This window comes from Komagataella phaffii, chromosome 4 (genome assembly GCF_000027005.1).
Source record: "Komagataella phaffii GS115 chromosome 4, complete sequence".
NCBI lineage: Eukaryota > Fungi > Ascomycota > Pichiomycetes > Pichiales > Pichiaceae > Komagataella > Komagataella phaffii.
Genome location: NC_012966.1, coordinates 1,749,588 through 1,766,984, shown reverse-complemented (window position 1 = coordinate 1,766,984; position 17,397 = coordinate 1,749,588). Strand labels below are relative to the sequence as shown.

Genomic DNA, 17,397 nt, shown 5'->3' with positions numbered 1-17,397 from the left:
GTTTAAATCATCATATTAATGGCATTCAAATTCACGAAGTTGTGGAACTTGGTGGGCTCGAACCCCTGATCACCTGTGCAGTAAACACACTTCCCTCTTGGAGGCAGGTCCTCTACACCAGCTACAGGTAAAACCATGGTTTCCGTTCCTCTTACTCACTTAAACAACAATATATTCTGTATATCCTAGCCCCAACATTGTTTTTGTTTCGGAAATGATTTTGCTAATCTCAACAAATATAATTTGTAACCACCAATATTTACATATTCATCTAGCTTGCAAAATCCTTTCTTAAATAACAAGTTGTTGTTGCTGTAAACTCCAACTTCATCTACTACCTTTGTGAAAAACCTTTCACAGGCCAAAAATCTTACAAGCTCAGTATCAATATCAATAGAAATAGAGAGTGAGGAATGTATTGAGAGCGCCATTTAAGATGATTTTTAGGTTAGAGTTTTCACTTTTTTTTCCTTTTTTTTTACCTACATCAAACATTGAACATTGCATTGGTAATGATGCAACCAGATAGGTTCGCAGATATCGATAGTCAGTCCTCACAACCATCTCGATACTGCTTGGATATTCATTCGTATTCAAGCTTGATAAGCCAAAGTATATAAAAGAGCATTGCAGAGAGAGATAATAGATGCACATTGTTGTGTTCTGTATACTGGTCAGTTGGAAGTCAAAGATGCTTCCACGCAATGCGGACGTAATTCGTTATCTCGATCTTCTCAACAAATAAACAAGTTGTTTACAACTTTAAACATTTGGACTTCTCAAAAAAATAGACCTTATCGCTTGCAAAGGAATGAGGACATAGTACAAGAGGACTCTATTACCCTTAGGATTTGTCTTTTTTTATGACCATCGGCAAAAGTATACAAAGATCTCTTTACCTTTCTCTCTCGCTTTGCCTCATGCAGCGGTAAGCCGTTAGAAAAGTATGTTTCTTCAACGCTGATTGAGTATCAAGGTAGATGTCATCAACTACTTGAAAATAATTGCAAATTTGTCAACTAGTAAGTATTTGCTTCTAAGGTATTTTGTTTTAAGCAAAATTAAGGAACGAGCATACTTCACCCATATTCCAAGACAAGTGGCTCAGGTTTCTAGTTGCTGATTGATCTTTTGTCCTATTTGATTCCATTGTCAGTACGTCAGACGGAATTTCTGTAATATAACTCTCTCCATAAGTCGCATACCTGAGAGTTCGAAGTGGCCGGGTCTGCAAATATCTTGCGTTTTGTTTCGCATCCATGGATCATTCAATGATAATGATTTCTTCTTCGCTGGTAGTTGATCTCACCATTCCAGGTCGATAGCCCACCTTACATTTTTTTTTAGTAGTTCATGCTTGCTTTGCTTCAAGTTTATCAATTTGAGGTCCTTCATCTTAACAAAACGTTCTCTGTGGTTTATATTTTCTTTGTTATCCAATTCCGTCTTAAATTGAGGAAGGAAAGTTCCATCAAAGCCTTTTTCCCTCAAGTAGTCCCCGAACTGATGAACAGTATAGAATCCTTGCTTCTGCCCTTGCGCTTGGGCCAATTTGCTGGAGAGCCTCATGGGCAAAGCCGCTCGAACAATAGCTCCTCGTTTCTCATGGGGGGCCGAATGGGCAGCTGGAATTGTCACCGTTTCATTGGTGTTCTCTGGTAACGGGATACATTCAGCATTCAGCGAGTTGATCTCTGTTGCATACTTTGTTGCTTCGTCCAACCTGCCATCTGCTGAATCTACAAATAAATTAAGTGATTTCTTGGGAATTTTCAGGACTGGCTTAACCAATTTGGAAAATATTTTTTCCTTAGAAAGCGGTTTGCATACTCTCCTCGGTGAAATCGATAGAGGGCGTTCTTTCTCCAATGAGAATGATGCAGTACCCGTGTCCCTTTCTTCCCTCGGAGAAATACACCGCTGATCGGAGGACTCCAGAGCCTCTTCATCGGAATGAATTAGAAAACTCTCATCCTTGGATTCATGATAGAGAGAGCACAATGAACCATCAAAAGGGTTACGCGATGCTTGGGCTTCGAATTTGGAATGCGTCTGGGTGTTTGACCTCTGGATTATACTCAGGTTTCCACCTAATAGATCGTTTAAATCTACTAAAATGCTGGCCGAATCGTTGGATGGTTCTTCATCGCTTCGTATTCCTCGAAGTTGGCAGTCCAAGTCCATTTCAATGTCGCCCAGCGACAGCTGTTGAATCTCGCTATTCAAATTTGGAGATTGGATTTGTTTGACGGTACGTCCAAAGTCTAGCATGTTGCCAAATGAAGACAATACACAAGTAGTTTCTACGCTTTTAAAATCCATCTGCACAAAGGAGTCATCAAATTCATCATTACAACCATGGTCTTGTCCAAGATTAGATTCAGCCAGAAATTGCTCCAATTCATAACACACAGCTCTATACTCGTCCTGTTGGTAAAACATATAGATGAAAGTTCCGAGCTAGCAAATTGTGTTCCAGAATAGTGATTAGATTCTTTCCAGTAAGCTTTTGATCACAGCACAATATTTTGAATTGTCATATAATCCAAAGTTTCCACATTTGGCCTTTTGTAAACAAACAGATAAATGTTTAGTTCCGAGAAAGAAGCGCGAATATAAATGATGGTTTCACCTTGACTGGGATACAAAAGCACAAATCGTAGAGTTCAGCTACTGCAATTATTAGCTTCTTGTATACACCCTTCTATCCTAACTGCTGTAGGTTACTAGTAACTCTTTTTCTGATGAAAATGACTAATAATGTAGAAATGTCGAGACCTCCTATCGTTGAATCTTTAATTCGGAGCCTTGGGTTTAGCTCAGCAGACATGGAGGTCAAATCACAAAAAGATTCAACTTTGATTACAACTGAGAATATCCAGGACAATCTGAATGAGCATAGTCAGAAGAATCACATGGAATTTGGGCACGATCGTATTACCACAAAAGTCTATCAACACCTGCGAGATTATCCAATTGCAAGATCATACTTTGATAATGTAAACCGAGTACCGCAACCACGTTTTGTTAGAACAGTGATTCATGATGCTTTGTTTTCTGAAACATTGGTGCCTTACACCGTGCGATTGGACACATCTTTGAACAATCTTCTAGATCAGCTGGACCAAAGGGCACCCCAGCTTAAAGTTCTTCGTATGAGAGATATACGAGATGTCTTGGCTGGACCTTTTGCCAGAGCCTATGCTTCTTTTGCCTCTAGGACATCATCTCCTGAGAAAATATCGGATGTGATTGTAGAACCTACAGGGAAAATAGCTGATCACACTCTTGACGTTTACGATAATGAGAGGTCCGGTCGCTATTGACAGTTACCTTTTGGAGGTCTGCGGCGACTTCGCGCAATATCTCAGTTAATTGAAGATGGTTTCCGAGAATAGGAGCTAATGACAATTGTATTCATTCATTCTGCCTAGTCTTTTTTCTTATCCTATCGGGGAGTCGTGGGACCGCCCCCAGCAAAAAGGATTCGGCAATGCAATTGTAAAAGATTGAACAAGTAGCAGTACGAAGCTAAAATTGAATTTTTATTTTGTTTTACTGGTAGAGTTATTTAGCTTGGTTGTCTAGCGATTCTTTTTCCACTTGGGTGTTCCTCTATTATGCTTCATCATCGCGTCTAGGCAAAATGCTTGAGTCTAAAAGAGTTCGGGAACCTTCGAGGAGTTCAAGAGATTGTCGCATCTCCAAGATCTGGTTATGAATACCCTCAATACTATGGTTAAACTCAGACTGTTTGTCAAACAAGTGGCGCTTCCACCCTTTGAACTTAGCATCTTGTTGCTGAATGAGACGTGCAAATTGTTTTTTGAAAATTCGAACAGATTCCTTATAAATCAGGTTATTTTTGAGAGTATTATCATACTGCCTATCAAATTCAGGGCGATTGTCGCATATGCATTTTAGAATCTCGAGAGGATTTTGGTCCCTAAGCCTCTGTTCAACTAATTCTTCCATATCAGATTTAATACTAATTTCATCACCTCGTTGTTCATTAAAAGCTTCCGAGTCTTGCTTGATTATATTCAAAAATTGGGTTTTCATTAATTTGGATCTGTACTTTTCATAGTAATTCTCGGTAGATTTTATCAGGTCAAGCATGTTATTACTCAATAGCATTGAACGAAGTTTAATAAAGTCACAATGATCCTCATTCTCCACTTCCACAGTTCCCCATTTATAACTTCTACCTCTTACTACATTTCCTAGAGAGTTAACTACCCGAGAGCTTGAGCCGATTACCGACAAAGGAAGGGTATCCAAAATGGTATTCTCCATTCCTTCATCCGCCAACAATTTGCACAAATTTATTCCTTCGTTGCACAATGTATTTCTTATCGACTCCTTGAAACACTCCATTTCAGTACCATTGAATGCGTCTGCTTTTGAAATAATCGGAATTAGGTTAACTCGTGACGATAGTTCTTTCATCACTTTGATATCCAAGTCCGACAACCCTCTTAAGTTCGGCTTGATGAAGTATAAACAGGCGTGTACTTGGGTGCTTTTCATCCTTTCCCTTTGTGGCTGGCTCTCCTGAAATATATATTTCCTGAACTGTTCATCAATAAAGTTCGAAATTGGCACCCAGCAGTAGTTGTTATTGATATAGTCACTGAAACCTGGAGTATCAATGACAGTGAAGTCTAGAACGAATCCATCTTCATCTAATCGCATCTTATGATACTCAATTTGTGTAGTCTTCATTGTATTCCCCAATTGAGGTACATTCAACTTCCTAATAGGTAAGATATCAGAATCAAATAAGGTGTTGAGGAAGGTTGTTTTTCCAAGCCCACTCTCTCCCACAAGCATAACTGTAAAGTTCACTCCGTTCCTTTCGGCTCGTTTCCTTTTCTGATAAGGCAGCTTTGCCAGTCCAACGACACTACTATGATTATCTTCTAAGGGTGGCGTCTTTATGTCCCCAAGCATTTCTGTTGGAACTACTGCGGTCGTATCTCCGTAATTTATTGAATTGGCAGAATGGGAGTTTTCAACAACTGCAGAAACAAACTTGCAGGTTGAAGTTGTTGTTGGTTTGGAATAGAGGTACGGAATCTGTGTAGGAGATGGCAGATTGATAGTTGCAGGGCTGGAAACTTTATTCACAACGCGCTTTGAAGTGACTTCTGAATTACAATGACTATCAGAGGTAGGAGAAGGCTCAAAGACTTCAAAATTCAATACGTCTAGCGACTCAGAACTTGAATTATGGCTCATGTCGATGTCTTTCGTGTTACAAAAGATAACGCTAAGATGCCACAAAGAAGTGCGCAAAGATATTCGAAAGAGAGCTTCTTTAACAATTTTGTTCACTTGCATACATCTGCATACGTGCAATGGCACAAAACTTAACATCGCCCGCCACCACTATGAGGGCGAACTAGCATTTTTCATTGAGAGAAAGCAGTTCCACAAGACACCAACAGAAGAGCTAAACAGCACCTGGAATTTCTTTGGCATCACTAGGAAATTTATAAATTGAACTGGAAACCACACACAAAAGTTGACAGCTAGTGTACTGATGTATAACCTCATTAGTTTGTCGTGCAGATCTTGTCGTGAGCCTCTCTCCAAAATCAATGTGGAATATGCATAAAATGAATAAAGAGAAATAGGGGAAAAAAACAACTGGTCCGTCAAAGCTCTTTCCAAAACTGTTACTACCACAGGTTCATCTACGTACACTTGGTTCAAAAAGGAATACCATACCACTTGAACGAAAGCCATGATGAATCCCCAAAAAACAAACCCAAAGAATCTTGGGAATTGAAAACCAGGCCGATCATCACTTTCTACATAGCGCACCGCAGGAAGTGGACTAGTGTCGGAGTTTGAGGTCCGAGTCTCGAATGACCACCCTTGTATCATTTGCTCCTCTTCTCCATAATCAACAAACACTGAAAGTTCGCTGCTGAGGTCATTAGGAGTAGTACTATCGGTTGTGTGACGCTGAAAAATATCGTTCAATCGTATAGCCCCTAATTGCGGCGCATGAAAACAATCAATTGACTGAGCAAGTGTGTCAGAGATACCATACAGTACTATATTCGTAGCAACTGTAGCAGCCAGTGAACTCTTGGTGTAAAGTTTATGGTAATGAAAAGATAACCGCAACAGCAAAAATGATAAGGATACTAACAATAGAATATTGAGGAGGGGAATTTTTGCAATCCTCACAATCCTGAGAGGTTTGAACACCTGCTCCAAAAATTTAATGACCAATCGACGGGTCCCATGCAAGCAGAGATTGTCTCCTGAACTAGATCTTTCCAATTCATTTAGGATTCTATTAGACTCAAGATTGATCATACACTTGGTAACATTTGAGGATCCTTATCAACATAATAGCTTGACATACTGAGCGAGAAAATGAGATCTGCTTTCGAATACAGAAAAAAGACACAGGCATCATGTGACTAATAGAAGGGCTAACAGAAAATGGTGTAGGGATTGATTACTAGATGTTGCACATCTTGCATGCTTACCACGGGCAATAGTATTCGCGATCCTCGATTCATTCCAAACTACAATCGTATTAGACTTTCGTTCTGAAAAGTTTTTCAAACAAAAAGGTTACACAAGATGCTTATTCCAAAGGAAGACCGTAAAAAGATCCACCAGCACTTATTCCAAGGTATGTACCACTCAACTTCACTTTAGTAATAGGGGGTAAATTGTGTGATTAGAAGGATTAGGAAAGTCGTAATCGCTCAAGCATATTCAGTATGGGATTTCTTCTCCTAAGTCCAGTGACGCCAATTTATACCTCAGAGTTATTTAGTTTGTCTTGTTGTCATTTGCCTGGACTGTTATTAACATTTGTAGAGGGAGTTGTTGTTGCAAAGAAAGATTTTGAAATTCAACATGAGGAGATTGGTACTAAGAACCTTTACGTTATCAAAGCCTTGCAATCTTTGACTTCAAAAGGATATGTGAAGACACAATTTTCATGGCAATACTACTACTACTCCTTGACTGATGATGGACTTGAGTATCTTCGTGAATATCTCAACATCCCAGAGGGTATTGTGCCAAAAACATTGTTACAGGAGCCCGTACCCGAGCGTCTCCCCAGACGCGGTGGTGAAAGAAGATTTACTCGTAACTAAGGTGTGTAAGGAATAGAAAGTTTGCAGATACGAATTGAGAATTTATTTCACTCTAGTTATCCAATCAGTCATTGCAGCTCTCAAAGCCAAGGCTACCTGACATAGTGCATGTAAAGATAGCATATGTGATATGATATATGTAAATTACTGAACGTCCTAACATTATGCCTAGGGTGTAGGCACGTGATATACTATAGGTCATACTGAATAATTTTTGCTTTCCTTCGCGCTTGTCAAATTTTTTCGTACAACATTCTGATTCTGAATTTGAAAATCTCAATCTCATAGGTATCCAAGATGAAATTGAACATTGCCTTCCCAGCCAATGGGACACAGAAATGTATTGAGATAGATGATGAGCACAAGCTTCAAGCTTTTTACGAGAAACGTATGGGGCAAGAAGTGGAAGGGGATTCAGTTTCTGACGAGTTCAAAGGCTACGTCTTCAAGATCACTGGTGGTAACGATAAACAAGGTTTCCCTATGAAGCAAGGAGTCATGCATCCAACCAGAGTCAGATTGCTATTGTCCAAGGGTCACTCCTGCTACAGACCAAGAAGAGTTGGAGAACGCAAAAGAAAATCGGTACGAGGCTGCATTGTTGCTGCTGATTTATCTGTTTTATCTTTGGTAGTAGTCAGACAAGGAGAGCAACAGATTGAGGGTCTTACAGATGCTCAGGTTCCGAAAAAACTTGGGCCCAAGAGAGCTAACAATATTAGAAAGTTTTTTGGTTTGACGAAGGAAGATGATGTGAGGCAATTTGTCATCAGGCGTGAGGTTGTGAAAGGTGACAAGACCTACACAAAGGCACCTAAGATTCAAAGATTGATCACTCCAGAGCGTATTCAGAGAAAACAGCACTTGAGAGAGCTGAAATACGAGAATGCACGAAGACAAAAGGATGCTGCCGCTGAATATGCCAAGCTGCTAGCTGAAAAAATCCACCAACGGAATGCGGAGAAGGCTGAGATCAAGAAAAGAAGAGCTTCCTCTTTGAGAGCTGAAGCTTAAATAAACTATGTGCTAAAATAATAACTAGGAATGCTAATGCAGAGATGTAACAAATACTGTATAAAGTAGTTTAGATCTTCTGAGCAAGCTAAGTTTAGGCTGGAGGTCTAAAACAATCAGCGTGTACTTACAACAAAGAGTTCAAGGATTTGGATTATTTTTCGTCCATTTTTCGTCCTTCTCTTAAATTTTTTTTCTCCCTTCCTCTTGCATAGTCATGTTCGACTCTTTGTCCAACAGTTGTTGTACTTGGAACTGAAATGCTGTAGGCTTAAATTTTCACCTTATTCATTTATTGTTAAACCACATCAACTTCGAACGTGGATCGTATGATGAATATCTGATATATGTTTTTCTGGCATCTCTAATGTTAGGACTTTAACGGGTCCAATGAATAGAACGTAAGTCACCTGTCTGATTGATCCACTGATGTTTTTATGGTTACGATAAATTAACTGGAGGGGGACCAAGTACCATTCTGTTTAGCATATTCGTTACTCTGCTATTTTGTATGTAGCCATTCTTCTATTTCTTACCTTTTGTCGATTCTGTCTGCTCAGTCTTAAAATTCTTCTTCTACAAATTCTAACTTAATGTCGGGTTTGAAAGGCCATAAACTAAAAAGCTTAACAATTTCCAACATATCGTTTGGTGTTAGGTCAACGGTGCTCTTGTTTCTAGTTCGTGCAGACAGACGAGGGAGAATAAAATCTCCTGCCCCAGCTGCTAACATTGGTATATTATATTCCATAGTTAATCTAGGCTGAATAAAAAGCTGCTTGACGACGTATTCCCAAACATCTAGGTCCACGATTTGCGCTGCTGTTTGTTCGGCAGTCACAATGTTGTTGGACGGCTGTATATCTATGAGTGCCAGGTCACTATCATGCGAAACAGAATGGCAGACTAATTTGTCATCAAAAACCAATGGAGCATACTTGCTAAAAATGTCCTCACCAATAACTTTCCTTGAGCTTTCGGAAATAGCTACTAAAGTGGAGTTTGTAAATGCCTCCATGTTCAATGCGTTTCTTCGACGTTTCGATGATCCTATTTCCGTAAGCAAGTGACTAGCAGTGGACGCAGTTACCCAAATCAGCATTCTAACATTCCCATACTTCTGAAGCCAATTTCTACGGGCACAACATCCAAGCCATTGTACAAGTAGTCCATATCCCGCATCATTCGACAAATTAGCATGAACCAGTAAACTTTTGTTGACTGATTTGCTTTCTTTTTCTATTCTCGGTGAAATCACTTGTTCATCGTCTATCAGTTCCAGGTAGGATTCCCATGAAAAGGGGTCTTTCCTAGAAACTACCATTGAGTCTCCTCGACAGTATGCCTCCTTCAAAGACTGCAATAGGTCCTGATATTTATTGTGATTATCCATCAGTACATGTCTAATAGGAAGTAACATTTGGTTTAAACTGAGGGACATCGTTCCCCTAGTTGGATATAGGTCCAGCAGATAAAACCTATTAGGATCGTAAGTTTCATTTAAACGTAGTTTTTTGATAATCTTAGAATTCAAGCTTTCACTGTAGGCTAAATATTTAAAGCCATAGTAATAATTCAAAGTCTGATCTTTGAAAAACTTGGTCCACTTGGACATTGTATAGATATAGATCAAAGCAAGAACAGTTTATGGGCGCGATTTAGAACATTGAGTTCAAATAGTATTCTTTTTGATCATCCTCGCACGATTAAGTATGATTAAACTCAAGCTGCACACAGACAAGAAACAGAATACAGTAGAAAGAAGGCCAAAGATCAAGGTAAAACCTCCAATAAATAAACCTGAGTCTACAGTTATTCCTAGAATTAGGGTCAAGCCAACAAGAATAGCAGGAGATGGATATGACTCAGAGGATCCAGACAGGGAGGATGATCCTACCACCGAAGAGGCCATAGTGATGCGTATAGTACCTAACGACTACTCTTTAGAATATGTCAAAAAGTGTGTGGAGCAGGGAGATTTTAGTGAGATCAGCCTTCAGTGGAAAGATAAGAGAAGAGCTGTCTTGCGATTGAAAGACAGATTATATGGGGCCAAATTGGTGGACTTGCCAACAATGGTAGAAATCCATAAAACGATTGACAGAAAGAATATATTCAAGACCATGGATGTCTCGCAGATTCTACTTGTCATCAAGGAACTGAAATACGAATCTGAATACTTGGATATTCAACTGACGGCTAGCGAAACGTTTGATGATGGATTGACACCTCCTTTGCGAGGCGTAAAGAAACGTTTTGATAAGAGAATGACCAGTAAAGTTTTTCAAATTATCGAAGAGCAGGTGGATGAATTGTTTCGTTTAGACGAGGAAGCTGAAGCCAGTAAGTACGAGCTAGTTGATACGGAGGCCGGTACGATTCCTTCCTTTGACGCAGATGCTAGTACACCGAATACAAAGGAATTTACTGTAAGGGGCCACCTTGATGTAGAAGACAATGAAGACTTAGAACTAGAGCTAGAACAAGCATTTCAGCAGCAGTCAGACACACCGTTGAATCCTCAACAGCGGTCGAAGGGAGGCCGAAAGACGAATGACAGCGATGCCCACGTTCGTTTCTACGAGCAGGAGGAGGAGGATGACGAGGATGAAGAGACTTTTGAGCTGAAGCGGGTGTGCTCTGCAGAAGCAAAAGTAGAAGAGGGAGAAGAAGAAGCAGAAGAGGAAACAGAAGAGACAGAAGACGATGAAGATGACGACGATGAAGAAGTCGTTGGAGGAAAGGAAATTATCTCTGGCCAGAGAGCTGGAATCGATGAGAGACTCACACACACTCAAATTATTAAGGAAGAAATTGAGGAGTTACAGGCTACGATTGGCTTGAAACAGAGTGATTTTAACAAAGCAAGCAATCCGATAATGAAGAACAGAATCTCTGATGTGATCGGTAGGCTAAAGGCAGAACTTGAAACCAAACTGAGACAAGTTGAGATGGAACAAAAAGAACAACAAAATAACAGCAATGTCACATCCCATAATATATATCAACAAAGAGAATTGGATGAGGATGAGGATGAGGATGATGATGAGGATGGGGATGAAGATGACGATGATGACATGGAAGATTTATTCTAGACGATACAAGTATAGTTTCAACAGTTGAGTATCGAAACGCTTCAGTTTTTATGGACCCTTCTTTCCTCTTGGAAATGTACTAGCTTAATTTCCGTTGGATCTCAATACTGGAAGGCCAATATCCAGTCTGTAGCTTCATCTAGTTCTTGGAACTACTGTTCCTCACTTCGCGGAAGCGACTGCGTGCACAGTGATAACTAGTACCACCGTGCTAGATCGTTCTCTTCTAGGTTCCAACAATTCCAGGGCAAAAGTAAGTAATGTCTCTGAACTGTGTGATCCTAAATGATAGCATGACATCTGATACGTCTAATGACAGCAGTTTGCCGTTTATTCCGCTTCCAGGCGAACTGGTAGTTTATCGTTCACCAGATAGGACTAGTTTACAAATTACAATTCCACACTCTTTGATGAGACGAAATTTCCTCAAAGCCGTAGGAAACGTTTACGTCACCAATAAAAGAGTTCTGATGATAACAAGTGCTCTACGAGGTGGCGACTTTCAAAGTTTTAATTTGCCGTATAGGACTATCACTCAATCTGAATTAGTAACTCCATGGATTGGGCCTACCAGATGGAGATGCAGCTTTATAGTAGTCAATCCTTTGGAATGTGGGTTGCCTCTAGCTTCAAATCAGACACATCATTGTTCGCTGGAGATTGTATTCAATGAGGGAGGTTTTGTTGAGTTTGTTAAGGAGTTTGAAACGTTATTTATTGAAGCAGGAAGATCAGCAGGTATAGAAGAAGAGGACTTGCCAGCGTACCAGGAACCCGATAGCATGTGACACATTTCATTGTCCTTTGAGCTGAAAGATTTTACTGTCTGTAGCTACAGCTACAAAATTTCTGGCATTGTAATATTATAGCTATATGAGCTTAACTTACGTAATCAATATTGAGTTGTAGTGCACAGACAATTTGCCATTTGTCAGAGTATACATACAGTATTGTCATAGCCAAGTCTTATCTAGCAACAAATGGACCGTGAACAATTAACCTCAGAAGTGAATCAGGCTTACAATGTTCGTATTTTTTCTGAATTATTTTTTTAACCATTCGAATATTAACATGTATCTTTTAGCGCTGGCTTCAAATGAATCAGCAATATGGCCAACAGGCAACTAGTTACCCAGAATATATACAGTTGACCAAGTACTTGACGTTCGCAGCCAAAAACAAGGACAACACAACAAATCAGCAAGAGTCTCATATAGTTGACCAATCATATGGAGAAGGTACACATCGCTTTCTGGAGCGGCAGCAAGAGCACAATTTGGGCCAAGGACAAACACAAAAGGAGGAACAAGTTGAGCAATCTGAACTATCAGATCAATTAGACCACCTAGAAAAACCAGAGGACCTCGATCATTCAATGCAACAAGTACTGACCAATAAATCCGAAAAACCAGTTCAGCCAGGGTCACAGTTTTCAATGCAAGAGCCAAGTTTCTCTGATGTATTACCTCATGTCCAAGAGCAAGAAAAGCGGTTCTCAAGTACTACATCTTCTGATATACACTCCACTGCCTATGACCAGACCCAAAGTGCCTCCTCTGTTGTTAATCCTTTACAAGCGTATTTGCCCAATAATCAACTGCCACCCGAAACTTTTTCTGGCCAAAATTATAACACTATACGGCAGGACCAAGACCACCAGCAAGAGCAAAAGCAACCTCAAGTAGCTACTAGCAGTATGAATGCGACTACAATTTTCAATTCACAGCAATCGTTTCTTTTGAAGGCGCAGCTTACCGCATTCCGGGGATTAGCAAAGAATCAACAGCTGCCTCCTGAGGTGCGACAAGTTCTTTCGACTGCCTATAATCAACTGAAGCAACGAGTCAATACACCAGTGGAGAATACAAAGTCTAGAGGTGTCAAAACAGATTTAGAGCATTCTCAGGATGCATTCAAGGAGCACGGTTTTAACCAATCGATGCAACAATCGATATCCCAGAATTTGCCACAGAATGTTAGTCAATTGCAAAATTATTCCCAGGCACCTGTCGGCCATCCAGCATCAATTGGTAAAGGCTCTCAGACTGATAAGAGCGTGGGATTTAAAGGGAAAAGGGATTCATCACTTACTGCAAGCAAAACTCCTAAGCAACCATATCTTCTCCAGCAGAAACACATACAAACACAGCCTAACATATCGTCACCACAATTTCCCAATTCTCAAATGACAACACAACTCATTCCACAATCGGGTCAAGAGGTTGCTAGAGTGGCAAACACTTCTACACCCTTGATCCTGAAAATGTTTCCTCCAGACACTCCACCTGTATCTATATCTGAACTCACAAAAAAAATGCCCACAGTTTTGAATATTGTGCAAGTGCATGATCCCACTGTGAAAGTAGACAGTTTTACTGTCCCGTTTGCCCCTCCGAAGGGCTCGATTCCATTCGAATCTTTAGCAAGCCACAGGTCAAGCATGTTATTACCAAGTGTCCATCCTCCAGTGATCAACACATCTGCTGCAAGAGAAACATATGACCTTCTTCATAGCTTGAGCATTGACTATTATAAGGACTCATTAGAGAAAATGCGAATGGAATCGAATTTTCATAATGAAACTGCTTTGAGAGGTTTGGAGCTTGAACTTGATGCCATCATGCTACTTCCTCTCCAGAAGGCCTTGAGAGGCCACATTCTATCCATTACCCATCATCAAAACTCTTTACTAATCAACAACCATCCTAATTTTCTTTCTAAAACTCGGAAAGTATCTATTGATGATGCTGTGGTTACGAACAACTTGTATGTTCAGCAACAGTCTCTTGCTGTGCAGATGGAGCAAACCAAACAGATCAAAAAGCTAGATAATATCATCGAATCCTCCAAATATCTAAAGGATTGTAGAATGACTATGAAAGAAAGACGTTCCAAGATGGGAAAACTTATATATCATTTTCATTCGTTAGTCGAAAGAGATGAGCAAAAAAGGATAGAAAAGAATGCTAGGCAACGGCTGCAAGCTTTAAAAGCTAATGATGAGGAAACCTACATCAAGTTATTGGATCAGACGAAAGATGCAAGAATTACACATCTTCTAAAGCAGACAAACAGTTTTCTGGACTCTTTGGCCCAGGCAGTAAAAGACCAACAACAAGAATCTAAACTTTTTCTCGGAGGGGGATCTACATATATGGATGACAATCTTGACGCAAAAGACAATAACGACTCAAGCACCGACTATTATAGCATTGCTCATAAAATTAAGGAAGAAATTACCAAACAGCCAACGATATTGGTGGGAGGGGTTCTAAAAGAATACCAGGTGAAAGGTTTGCAATGGATGGTATCACTGTTTAATAACAAACTGAATGGTATTTTAGCTGATGAAATGGGTCTAGGCAAGACGATTCAGACCATTTCTTTGCTCACTTATTTAGTAGAGAAAAAAAACATACCGGGCCCCTTTTTAGTGATCGTTCCTTTGTCGACGTTAACCAATTGGAATTCTGAGTTTGACAAATGGGCTCCTTCGCTAAAGAAAATAACCTACAAGGGCAATCCCCAGTTCAGGAAAACTGTTCAGGCTGATATTAGGGCGAAAAAGTTTCAGGTTCTGCTGACCACCTATGAGTACATCATTAAGGATAGGCCTTTACTGAGCAAAGTGAAATGGGTGCATATGATAATCGATGAAGGGCATAGAATGAAGAATGCCAATAGCAAACTATCGTCAACTTTAACCCAGTACTATCACTCGGATTATAGGCTAATTCTTACGGGGACACCACTTCAAAATAGCCTTCCTGAACTTTGGGCACTTTTAAACTTTGTTTTACCCAAAATTTTCAATTCTGTGAAATCTTTTGATGAATGGTTCAATACCCCTTTTGCAAATACTGGTTCTCATGATAAAATAGCCTTATCGGAAGAAGAAACTCTTTTGGTCATTAGAAGACTGCACAAAGTATTGAGACCGTTTTTATTGAGGCGCCTGAAAAAAGACGTTGAAAAGGATTTACCAGAAAAAATCGAAAAAGTCGTCAAATGCAAATCGTCAGCTTTGCAGATTAAATTGTATGAGCAAATGCTCAAATACAACCAACTCTTTGTTGGCGATGAATCAAAGAAACCAATTGGTGTAAAGGGCTTAAATAACAAGCTTATGCAGCTGAGAAAGATCTGTAATCATCCTTTCGTTTTCGAAGAAGTAGAAAATTTGATAAATCCCACCAGAGAGACCAATAATAATATCTGGCGTGTCAGTGGAAAGTTTGAGTTGCTTGACAGAATTTTGCCCAAGTTTAAGGCCACTGGGCACAGAGTACTAATTTTCTTTCAAATGACTCAGATTATGGATATCATGGAAGACTTTTTGAGGCTCAGGGATATGAAATATCTAAGATTAGATGGAGCGACCAAGTCTGATGACAGACAGGACATGTTACGACTGTTCAATGCTGAAGGCTCAGATTACTTTGCATTTTTGTTATCTACAAGAGCTGGTGGCTTGGGTTTGAACTTGCAGACTGCAGATACCGTTATTATTTTCGACAGTGATTGGAATCCTCATCAGGACTTACAAGCTCAAGATAGAGCTCATCGTATTGGCCAAAAGAATGAGGTGCGGATTCTTCGGTTAATTACAGAAGATTCGATTGAGGAAGTCATCTTGAGTAAGGCGTATGAAAAGTTGGATATTGACGGAAAAGTTATTCAAGCAGGTCGATTTGATAACAAATCTACTGCAGAAGAACAAGAAGCTATTTTGAGGCAATTGTTAGAAGCTGGAGAGAGTAAAAAATCGGACTCTGAATTCGATGACGATATGGATGATGACGAGCTAAATCAGTTATTAGCTAGAGATGATACTGAACTAAGAAAATTCCAACAATTGGACAAGGATAGAGTAGAAGAGACGAAGATTTTGCCCAGGCTCTTCACTGAAGCGGAATTGCCTGAAGTTTACAGCCAGGATCCCGACTTGTTCATGCAGAAGAATGAGGATATTGATATTTATGGTAGAGGAAACAGGGAACGCAAGATGATGCACTACGATGATAACATGACGGAGGAGCAATGGCTACGTCAGCTAGAGGATTCTGAAGATGATAACGATGGACCTGAACCCGGAAGAAAAAGTAAGGGAAAGGCAACAGATGACGGCCTCACATTTACAGAAGGTGGCACAAAGCGTGAACTGAATGACTTGGAAGCCGAAACTAATGTCGTCGATGTCCGCAAGAAACATAAGAGTGATAATAAGCCTATGAAAGTCGCAAAAATTCGAACTCTCAAGCCAAAAGATGCTGGACGTACCAAGGGAAAATTGAAGCCAGGCTTCAATGTCCCTCTTTCTAGACATTTGTTCTCGACATTACCGGTTTTAGACAACCGTGAGAGACAACAGTTGCAGGACAATATCACTGCAATCAATAACCATCTTTTACAGTATATGAAAGATGGTCGTAACTTGAGTGTCATCTTTTTGACGAAACCCCCCAAGCGGCTTTATCCCGATTACTACATTTTAATCAAGTACCCCATTGCGTTTGATGTTATCAAGAAGCGAATCAGTCGACTAGTCTACGTTTCTTTGGAAGAATTCATGAACGATATCCACCTGATGTTTAATAATGCCCGCACCTACAATGAAGAGAATTCAGTTGTCTACAATGATGCAGAATTGTTGGAAGGACAGGCTCTTTTGAAATATAGGGAGATCACCGGGAACTCTACCATTGATTTTAGCAATCTGGATTCAATGCTTGGTATCAGCAAAATGTCTCAAACCCCAAAAGATACAAGCAAGGTTGAAAATAATTTTACTGGTGACAATCAACAGTTAGAGACAGCATTTATGCCAAGGTTCAAAGAAGATAGTCCCCCGCGTACCTCCACTGCCAAGTACGTTTCAAAGCTCAATGATAATGAAGGGATCTCTGATTCATCTATATTAAGCGACACTGCGACTACAGATTTCGAGTCGTCTGGACGTGTTCCTAATGCACAGCCCTTGAAAGAGTAAAAATTATGCCACATAATGAGATATATAGCCTCGCTGAAGGGACTTAATCTTTGAAAAATTGAGCCAGCTTCAATGAGCTGATGTAGTATAAAGTGTTTAGGTACCAAATTGCGGCCCAGATAGAGAAAACTATTCCTCCTACCTAGCAGAATGAATATTATAAAAG

The 17,397-nt window shown here is 39.9% G+C and overlaps 10 protein-coding genes across 10 annotated transcripts; 6 read left to right on the top strand and 4 right to left on the bottom strand.

Annotated features, from left to right (window-relative positions):
* Positions 1-1,305: 1,305 nt before the first annotated feature.
* Positions 1,306-2,442, bottom strand: PAS_FragD_0009 (Hypothetical protein; the record flags this gene model as incomplete). The annotated part of the gene is made up of 1 exon (XM_002494333.1): positions 1,306-2,442. One exon carries the CDS (start codon positions 2,440-2,442, stop codon positions 1,306-1,308), a length of 1,137 nt encoding a protein of 378 aa, XP_002494378.1.
* A 302-nt stretch (positions 2,443-2,744) lies between these two features.
* On the top strand, positions 2,745-3,326 carry PAS_FragD_0010 (Hypothetical protein; the record flags this gene model as incomplete). Its single annotated transcript, XM_002494332.1, has 1 exon — positions 2,745-3,326. The coding sequence occupies one exon, from the start codon at positions 2,745-2,747 to the stop codon at positions 3,324-3,326; it is 582 nt and encodes a 193-aa protein (XP_002494377.1).
* Positions 3,327-3,618: 292 nt separating this feature from the next.
* Positions 3,619-5,343, bottom strand: PAS_FragD_0011 (uncharacterized protein; the record flags this gene model as incomplete). The annotated part of the gene is made up of 1 exon (XM_002494331.1): positions 3,619-5,343. The coding sequence occupies one exon, from the start codon at positions 5,341-5,343 to the stop codon at positions 3,619-3,621; it is 1,725 nt and encodes a 574-aa protein (XP_002494376.1).
* A 48-nt stretch (positions 5,344-5,391) lies between these two features.
* Positions 5,392-6,333, bottom strand: PAS_FragD_0012 (uncharacterized protein; the record flags this gene model as incomplete). Its single annotated transcript, XM_002494330.1, has 1 exon — positions 5,392-6,333. One exon carries the CDS (start codon positions 6,331-6,333, stop codon positions 5,392-5,394), a length of 942 nt encoding a protein of 313 aa, XP_002494375.1.
* A 273-nt stretch (positions 6,334-6,606) lies between these two features.
* Positions 6,607-7,133, top strand: PAS_FragD_0013 (40S ribosomal protein S10; the record flags this gene model as incomplete). Its single annotated transcript, XM_002494329.1, has 2 exons — positions 6,607-6,658; positions 6,850-7,133. 2 exons carry the CDS (start codon positions 6,607-6,609, stop codon positions 7,131-7,133), a joined length of 336 nt encoding a protein of 111 aa, XP_002494374.1.
* Positions 7,134-7,430: 297 nt separating this feature from the next.
* PAS_FragD_0014 (40S ribosomal protein S6) lies at positions 7,431-8,147 on the top strand (the record flags this gene model as incomplete). Its single annotated transcript, XM_002494328.1, has 1 exon — positions 7,431-8,147. The coding sequence occupies one exon, from the start codon at positions 7,431-7,433 to the stop codon at positions 8,145-8,147; it is 717 nt and encodes a 238-aa protein (XP_002494373.1).
* A 562-nt stretch (positions 8,148-8,709) lies between these two features.
* PAS_FragD_0015 (Mitochondrial RNA polymerase specificity factor) lies at positions 8,710-9,762 on the bottom strand (the record flags this gene model as incomplete). The annotated part of the gene is made up of 1 exon (XM_002494327.1): positions 8,710-9,762. The coding sequence occupies one exon, from the start codon at positions 9,760-9,762 to the stop codon at positions 8,710-8,712; it is 1,053 nt and encodes a 350-aa protein (XP_002494372.1).
* Positions 9,763-9,859: 97 nt separating this feature from the next.
* On the top strand, positions 9,860-11,242 carry PAS_FragD_0016 (TFIID subunit (67 kDa), involved in RNA polymerase II transcription initiation; the record flags this gene model as incomplete). The annotated part of the gene is made up of 1 exon (XM_002494326.1): positions 9,860-11,242. The coding sequence occupies one exon, from the start codon at positions 9,860-9,862 to the stop codon at positions 11,240-11,242; it is 1,383 nt and encodes a 460-aa protein (XP_002494371.1).
* Positions 11,243-11,502: 260 nt separating this feature from the next.
* Positions 11,503-12,030, top strand: PAS_FragD_0017 (Hypothetical protein; the record flags this gene model as incomplete). Its single annotated transcript, XM_002494325.1, has 1 exon — positions 11,503-12,030. One exon carries the CDS (start codon positions 11,503-11,505, stop codon positions 12,028-12,030), a length of 528 nt encoding a protein of 175 aa, XP_002494370.1.
* A 192-nt stretch (positions 12,031-12,222) lies between these two features.
* On the top strand, positions 12,223-17,231 carry PAS_FragD_0018 (Catalytic subunit of the SWI/SNF chromatin remodeling complex involved in transcriptional regulation; the record flags this gene model as incomplete). Its single annotated transcript, XM_002494324.1, has 2 exons — positions 12,223-12,267; positions 12,327-17,231. 2 exons carry the CDS (start codon positions 12,223-12,225, stop codon positions 17,229-17,231), a joined length of 4,950 nt encoding a protein of 1,649 aa, XP_002494369.1.
* Positions 17,232-17,397: the final 166 nt, after the last annotated feature.